This window comes from Salmo salar, chromosome ssa12 (assembly GCF_905237065.1).
Source record: "Salmo salar chromosome ssa12, Ssal_v3.1, whole genome shotgun sequence".
NCBI lineage: Eukaryota > Metazoa > Chordata > Actinopteri > Salmoniformes > Salmonidae > Salmo > Salmo salar.
In genome coordinates, this window is record NC_059453.1 from 66753263 (window position 1) to 66762117 (window position 8855).

Genomic DNA, 8855 nt, shown 5'->3' on the forward strand with positions numbered 1-8855 from the left:
CTTCTCTCTCTCTATCGCTCTCTCTCCTCTCTCTTTATCGCTCTCTCTCCTTCTCTCTCTCTCCTTCTCGCTCTCTCTCCTTCGCTCTCTCTCTTTATTGCTCTATCCTCTCTCCTTCTCCTCTCTCTCTTTATCGCTCTCTCTCCTCTCTCTTAAGCGCTCTCTCCTCTCTCTCTCTCTCTCTCCTTCTCTCTCTCTCCTTCTCTCTCTCTCTTGCATGCTCGTTTCTCACTCCCTTTCTGGTCTCCACCTGTAGGCCTAGGGGTGTGTGTGTGTGTTTGTGTGTGTGCGAGTGTGTGTGCGTGTGTGGGAAAAGGATTTTCTCAGGGGGTGGTAGCATAATAACAGTAGTCACAGAAGTACTCTCATTAGAACCCCCCCCCCCATCTTCTCTACTCCCTCTCACCTCTCTCATTGTGTGTTACAACCTGTCCATACTCTCACATATCACTCCCTCCCACTACCTGCAATCACCCTAATTGCAGTTGGTCCTTGACTGTCTTTTGACCTAACAAGACCGTTTTTTCATCTAAGCAAACTCACTTTCAGAATTTCACACAAAAAAAATGTAGTTTACATTGTTTTAATTCATAAAATGTTTGTTAAAAAATACAATCCAAAAGTTTTCAGCTAGAGGAACATTTGTACATTTAAAGGAACATATTTGGCAATGGAGAAAGTGTCTGGACAGAATTTTATACAACATATACATATATTTGATTTAGGAATGTCCATTAATAAGAGACACCTGGCTGAGAGTTCAACTTCAATCACATTTTGGAATTTATATTTGTTCTATTCATTACAACAGCAGACATTTCTCACTTCCTCATGGGCAGTTTTCCCCCTGGTCGTCAGCTACATTACACTAGCAATATTATATGAGAATCTCTTTTCAGTGTGGAACAGGAAAGAACACACAACAAAGGAGAAATGGACACAGAGAGAAAACAGACACACTGTCAGAATCAGTCAACAATGTAACAAGGACAGCACAAATAGAGATGGCCAAAACCTAACACAGATAAAAAGGATAAACACAGCATTACTAACAGCAGTTCATATAAATATTAAATAAGATAATAAATTAATGCATTAATGTGAATGATCTGTTTCATGTTCCCAGTGCTGGTCAGAAGTGCTCATAATGTGGTCATAGCGGTCAAGCTGAAGTCTTTCTTCAAGACAGCCTTTCCACCAATAGGAACTGCTCCTATTGTGAACCCCTTGGAAATTGTCAAGTTGTGGGACCCTTTTAACCTAATCGGCGTTCAGAAACTACCGCAGCAAACAACTGGTTTAAAGTCAATCATGAGCAGACTTTGACAGTGTTGAGCCCTAACCTTTACAGTACACAAATGTAAACAATAGTCCACAACAGCACTACCCAGTTGTTCACAACGATGGGCTGCTTCCACAGTGTTCAGTACCAAAGCCTGGTTTCTCACAACACCTCAGTCATAGGTTTAAATGAAGCCAATTGGGGTAGGGTAACATCTGCCCCATCTGTCCTCTCTGGCCCTTAATCCCCATAGACCGTTCCCATCTGTGGGGGTGCCATGTGAGGAGGGTGGTACGAGTCATAGGGCATCTCCAGGGGCAGCTCGTAGCGGGCGCTCTGGTACAGGCCCATGGAGGAGGGGGGGTAGTGGTGAGGGGGGAGGTAGTGGGGAGAGGACTGCTTGGGCACCAGGTTACCGCCGATGCTGAGCGGGGGTGTTGGGGGGCCGTCGTAGGGAGGGGTGTTACAGTCATTAGGGGAGTGGCTCTCGTAAGCCCCTCCTTTCATCCCCCGCAGATGGAGCAGGTGGGCGGAGTCCAATGTGCCATAGGGCGGGCTGGGCAGGCCGGGGGAGGAGTAGCTGATTGGTCTAACGGCCATCCCCACCCCTCCCAGGACTGTGGGCCCTCCTCTCCCCCCATTCCTGTCCTCGGGCCTCTCCTCAACAAAACCCCCAGGCCCGAGCTGCAGACAGCCAGCCACCAAGTTGCTGGTGGGCTGGGAGAGGCCTTCACACAGGGTCTCCATGAAGGCCCTGCTCTCCGTGGACTGGTCCCCCTCCAGGGCTTCAGACAGGGCACAGATGTAGTTGCGGGCCAGCCGCAGGGTCTCGATTTTGGACAGTTTCTGAGTCTTGGAGTGGCAGGGCATGATGCTGCGCAGGTTCTCCAGCGCGTCATTCAGCCCGTGCATCCTTGAGCGCTCCCGGGCGTTAGCCTTCACACGTCGTGCCTTGAAGCGCTCCTGCCGGGCTTTGGTCATCCTTTTCCTCTTGGGCCCTCGGCGTTTGGGAGCGTTCCCGTCTCCCTGGCCCTCCTCTTCCTCCTCCCCCTCCTCCATATCCTCGCTGCCCAGCTCCCTGCCCAGGTGGCCCATTCCGCCTGGTCTGTAGCGCTGCACTTTGATTGGCTTGTCTCCGTCTGGGGAGCTCACGTCATCATCCATCCACTCCAGAGAGCTGACTAGCTCCGCCCCCTCGCTGGGCCTTCCATACGAATTGGCCATCATGGTCTCCTGGAAACAACACACCAACATTAGCAACAGTTCTGACCTTAACATATACACTTTTTATCAAATATTTTGTACTAAGAAAACAAGGCTCATCACAACTTCACCCTTTGACTTGTTTTGTCTATCCTGTCCAAAGCTGATGTGAATTGAGAGTAAGTTTTCTACTGATAGACCTACTGATGCTGGGACATTGACCCTAGCTGGTCCTGAGGACCAGACCAGCCTATTTGTAGCAGTTTTATCCCACAGCCTAATGAGTTTTAATAACTTTGTGTGGCCTACTGTAGTAGCCTCAAGGTGAGCGCTAGATCAGGACTGATCTCGCTTGATCCAGAACAAAAATCTCACGTAATTTAGTTTTATGTTTATGTTGTCTGTTCATGAGTGATTAGGTCAGGACTAGCCTTAGCCTGCTTACTCTACAATCTACTTAGACCCACAATCAATTGTCTAAGCGAAGGCCTTTGATTACCGATTTGGTACAGTACTTTGGGGGTTCTTTGAATATTTTAGGGATTTTATGTTTTAAGATTCTCATGAAACATGCTGCTTTCATATGTAATCTGTTTGTCTGCAAACAGCGTGCGTAGCCTACAAGGATTATTTTAATCCGAGGGGAGACTTGATCTCGGGGGACTTCAAAACTCTGTAATTCCTCGCTTTTAGGTTGCGGCGGACACCGGGATGCACTCTCAATCTGGGCCATTGCGGGATTTGCTCCCTCCATGGATGAAGCGGCAACATGGGATTAACTCAAGGTTAGACTACATTCCCGGATCAGTAACAGGGAACTCAGAAAAATCTATTTATAACTGCAACAAATTGTGTTTATGATTACTGCGATGATAGGCTAGATTTCATTAGGAGTTTTCCTGTAGGTTTGCCCATAAATGATCTATATGGGGAGCTCTAGAAAATGATATGTATTTAGCCTATTAGATCCTCTATAGCAGGGGTAGGCAACTAGATTCGGCCGTGGGTCGATTTCTGTCGAAGTGGATGGTCGGGGGGACGGAAAATAATTTGTACACTGCAAATTGACCACAACTAAGAACTAAGCCCAAAGAGATATATATATATTTGAAAATAACAATAATTACCTTCATTATATTGAGACACGATCACGTCTCTGTTTTTATTCGTGGGAATACTTGGGACCAGATTTCCTAAATTAAACTCATTTTAAGCTGAATTCCTGGTGATTGTACAGACCAAAAACTTTAAAAACAAATGTTGTTGAGGCAAAAAAATATTTGGGGAGAAAAAAAACCCGTCTGTTGCCGATCCCAGGTCTATAGGCCTATTTGAAACTAGGTTTTAAGTTATTTGTCCACAATTTCGTGTGTGTCATTGATTTTTATTCCACACCATAATTTAGTTTGATGAATGATAACCTATAGCATAGGCTACTTTCATACAATTATTAGCCTAATATCATAAATATGTTGTTTCTTTATTGAGATATTTCCCAGCTATGTCAGCAATGATTGTGACCATTTTAGCAACAAGCTGATGACCAAAGTGATTGTGAAGCAGGCTGAGCAGGTGGGGTAAGCAAGGTTTAGGCTGTCTTTGGATAAATAATCCCTGTTTCGATTTAAAGGGAAAATCTGCAGTTGCCACATCCATTCTTTGGATTTATAAATTAATGATATGTGCCCATTGATTCTTGAAGAATTTAACTTACAAATGCTTCATGAGCTTAGTTGAACTGTCACACCCCTTCAGAACCCAAAATATATGTTTGTTTTACTCCAATGTTTGTAAACAAAGTAAATGTAAACAAACACTATATAGCTTCAAAACATGGTTAAAACTATAATTTTGATATCATAGATGCTCAGTCCTTGCATTCATAGCTCTGTCTACGAATTTGAGATTGGTTACATTTTTCCAGCCCCATCCTTCAGCTTTTTACAGAAACAAGGGCGAAGACAACGCTTTGTTATTGTTTCAACTGCTGATTGCCACTTTAAGTAGGCTTACACCTGTTAACGTTTCCCTTTAAGATTATGCCAGGCACATTTTAAGAACAATAGCCTAGTGCCGAATGATCGTGTCGCAGTTCTTAAGAATCCTAAATGGATAACTATTTATTAATCTGTCTGTAGCCTATGCCTCATTCCCGTTACTTAGCTGAATAACCTATGGGCCTAACCCAACATTTCGAAAATGTCAAATAATAACCTTAGGCTACCCTACCAATTTATAAATGGTCAACATTTCACATTTCACATTCAACTTCACATACATATTATTAAAATATTAGAATAGTCAATTATTACTATTCCAATAGGCCTATGCTATTCGAAATAGACTATGATCTTTGGAGAAAGAAACATTGACATTCATTCGAAAAGAAACAGATGAGGTTGGCCTACCTGATATTTGTAATAACGCTCCAAGGACCTCCTGTGAGATGTTATTGGCTGTTGAGCGGGCTTAGCCTACAGGTTACTATGTCAACTAGCCTAAAGTGCTCAATCTTTAACTTTCTCCCCTGCGTCTCCTTCACAGTTGTCAGTATTCCACCCCAGAGTGACGCGTCTCTGCAGTTCACTCCGCGGGGGCCCTGGGTTTTAGGTTCCAACCGACAGACAGGCTCCTCCTCCCGCTCTCTCATCCTCTCGCATCCAATTCGTCTGCGCTCGAGCGCGCGCGTGGCCCGGCCCGTGGCCAATGTCATGAACAAAAAAGTTCACTAGTTGTGTGTGTGTGTGTGTGTGTGTGTGTGTGTGTGTGTGTGTGTGTGTGTGTGTGTGTGTGTGTGTGTGTGTGTGTGTGCGTGTGTGAAACAAAATCGTTTTAATTAGATTGATAGCCTGCAGGCCTAAGCTCTTATGGCCCATAACATTATTGCGGCACTACATTAGAACATGTTCATAGTTGCAATAGTTTTTATTTGTACAATTTGTATTATCAGTCTGTATCAACAAATAAGCAGTGCAACTTTAGCATAGAGTGAGATGCTCTGCGAGCTTAACCGACTGTGACAGCTTGCGGTTGCGCGTGAGCAGGTGTTTGCGCCATTCCCCCATCCAATCATACATCCGCGTTTGCTGAACCGATATTGGCGTCGGGCGTGAGCTCATTGCACCCAATTACGCTAATTAAATAGGGCTCCAGAGACACCCCTCACGAGACGGGACAGGCACGGCGCCTGCATAGTGAAGACCTGAGGTGAAAGACAGAACAAACTAACCGAATGGAGACAAGTGGGCTGTTACTTGTGTAGCAAGTTGGCCTACTAATTTAGCCAACTCTAGAAGTAGGTAGGTTATACCATAGAAATAGAATGATTCTAATTATGTGGGTTATACAGAGCATTTTATTTCCTCATTCTGTGAATTATTTTACAATTATGCTTTTAAAATGTATGTTCATCTCTGTATAGACTTTACCTTCAATAGATACAGTGTGTGTGTGATTGTGTGAGGGGAAAGATGGAGAGAGATGGAGGGAAGTGCTACTGTCCCATGAGAGAAATAATCACATGTGCTCATGTTGGAGGGAGAGGTGAGTGAGGGGTTGGATGGGGGGACTGTCTGTGCACCCAACGGATGTGTCTCACACTCTCCCCCTGGGTCAATGTCTGTCCTACTCCACACCTGCAGCCCAGAATGGGAATAACTGAGCCAGGCCTTGCTCTTCCCCAGAGTGGGAATAGCCTCACTTTGGCAGACTCGTAAGCAAACTATGGGTGACACAAAACAAGACAAAAACAAACATATGCCATTTAGATATGAAGAAAAGCTGCCACTTTTCTCACATTCAATTCATCCATTTTTTTTGTTCTCTTTAATTTTCACACATTTCAATTTATCTGGAGCATAATATAGCTGGAGCAACATTAAAGAGGGAGAAATATCCCTATTCCACAAGTGGTAAAGAGGTAGATATGATTGCTGTCATGTCCCTTAGTCCCCTTGGTGTTGGTCATGCACTATGAACTTTTCTGACAGATGGCTCATACTTCTTTCCTCTTCCCCCTTTTTTCTCGTTCAGTAACTATCTGCTAGCGGCTCAGATGCACTTGTATTCTCACCTGACCTAACATTGACCCCTAAGGACTCTCCCTCCTCACCTTGCCTTGCGTAGGTATGTTTGTATGTTTGCTTGATAGGGCAGCAGCTTCAGCTGCAGAAAGCGGAAACACAATGCCTCCACACACACACACACACACACACACACACACACACACACACACACACACACACACACACACACACACACACACACACACACACACACACACACACACACACACAACCTCTTCCTGAATCCCCAGCGCTCCTGTTTTCAGTTACAGTAGGGAGAGGGGGCTGTGTCCATCTGTCAGACAGGGAGTCCTATGAGAGATCTTGATAGCCTAGTTGGGGATGAGGAGAGAGCACTTACATGTGTGTGTGTTGGCGGGGGGTTGGGTGTCGCGATTTGTCTAGAAAGACTGCATGTGCAACTATAATCAAGTTGTAAACACTTTTATTCACAATATCACATATCAAAAATGATGCTATTACAATGTGAAATAGATTTTTGGTTGTTGTTTTTTTACAATTTATTTGAGAATAACATATCACATTCACCTATTTATGTAATACTTGTGGGCCCAACCATCCCATTACCTAAATTCTCTCCAAATACTTTTGATGTTTTGAGTAGGGAGGACAATAGACTGATCATATTGTTTATTATTGAGCGTTCAGAAAGACAAACAGACCTCCAGAGAATGAAAGTTACTCTGAGTTTCATGGTCCTTCATCAGCTTGGAAGTTACAGAGCCACACTTGAACCTCCCTCCAACCTAAGCCCTAAACGTTCTGGTGATCTGGACCATGTGTCCTTATACCAACCATCCCATTGATGAAGCCACTCCACAGGGCCACAAAAATAGACACCCCCCAGCTACACCCCAAACCCTCTTAACCCTTCCCTAAACCCCCAGTTGGCCCCCTGCGGTGCGTGCTCATTGGCGACCGCCTTCAGGCGTCCCTTTTCCACGAGCCTATTGTCTGGCCCCATAAGCAGCTTTGTTTCTGCATGTGCAGCTGGACTGGCCCGCTCAGCCATTAGCCACGACACGCTAAAGAGAGCGGGATAATATAATTACAAAACAAAAGTCAGGTGGCTACTATATCTGCCAGGGGGAGCCCATTTGGGGGGCTATCTGTGGGGGGGTTGGCGGGTGGCCAGCTATAATTCGATTATGAAGTTGTGAGAGCGACAAAAGGAACAATTGAATCTTTTTCTCTCACTCGCCCCACTGTGGTTTAATTTGATTCCATTTCGGGTATAAAAAGAGAGGACATTTACTCTTCTACTTTTCAGAGTCGCCGGCCCAGAAAATGTAATATGGTCTGACAAAACTGAACTGGGGAAATTACTCACAGAGCGTATCGTTATTGTCAGGTCGATGTGAGACTCAGCCCATTTGTTGAGGCCCAAATCAGATGAATTCCTGAAAGACATCGTTTTTGTATGAAGTGACTGGCCTTGTGTTCTCACTTGGCACGGACGCACACATACCGGGGGACAATGGGATCTAAGGCAGATCCATCTCCTCTAATACTTTCTTTAAACAGGGGTGCAAGTGTGTCCCCCTGTCCTGTCGGCAGACCCAGAGTTTATCCCGTTAGTCACCCTGGATGAGTGAAAGGGTAAACTCGACCCCCCATCCCAGCTGGAAGCAGCCTCACACACACGCAGATCCTCACCCCCAGCTGGGGTGGGACACACAGGGCTTTACGGACAGCTGATAGGAACAGGTTTAGCTAGTGGGTACTGTTTGGAGTAGGTCAAGCAGAATAGGATCTGCTAAATGTGTTTTTGTTTCCATTTGTTTCCATTTGTTTCCATTCGTTTATTGGTGAGGGGTGCAGGAGACTGCTTATTTTTTTGCTTTATTTTTTGGGGTGGTTAGACAGTAAGCGATTGTGTCAGATGCACACATGCTCTTAGTGGGGGTGTCCCCATGTGCCCGCTATAGGAGCGTGTAAATGCCAATTTTCAACCCCGTTGGGCATAGTTTGATAATGCCCTCAGGAGTGCATGGGATTCTCATACCCTGCAGATTTCTTCATTGCTTGACTAAGGGCTATATTCAATCTGTATTGCTGAAGCTATAGATTGTGCAATAGAAATGTCAAGGTAATTTCCGATTGAGCAGATATATACAGTGTTTACAAAATGCAGTCTCCGCTGACGCAGGAAATTTGCCTTAAAATATCAATCTGAATGCTGAATGTCTGCGATACATTTATAGTGAGCGCAAAACATTCATACATGAATTGTCCCATTTACAAAAATGTAACCCATTTCCAAATACAAATAATGAAATGCTCTT

General features: G+C 44.7%; 1 protein-coding gene across 1 annotated transcript; it reads right to left on the reverse strand.

Moving 5' to 3' along the window:
• Nucleotides 1–567: 567 nt before the first annotated feature.
• Nucleotides 568–5064, reverse strand: LOC106565520 (neurogenic differentiation factor 4-like). The gene is made up of 2 exons (XM_014132750.2): nt 4894–5064; nt 568–2515 (listed from the first exon to the last, which is right to left on the reverse strand). Exon 2 carries the CDS (start codon nt 2507–2509, stop codon nt 1523–1525), a length of 987 nt encoding a protein of 328 aa, XP_013988225.1. The 5' UTR covers nt 2510–2515; nt 4894–5064; the 3' UTR covers nt 568–1522.
• Between the last annotated feature and the right edge of the window lie 3791 nt (nt 5065–8855).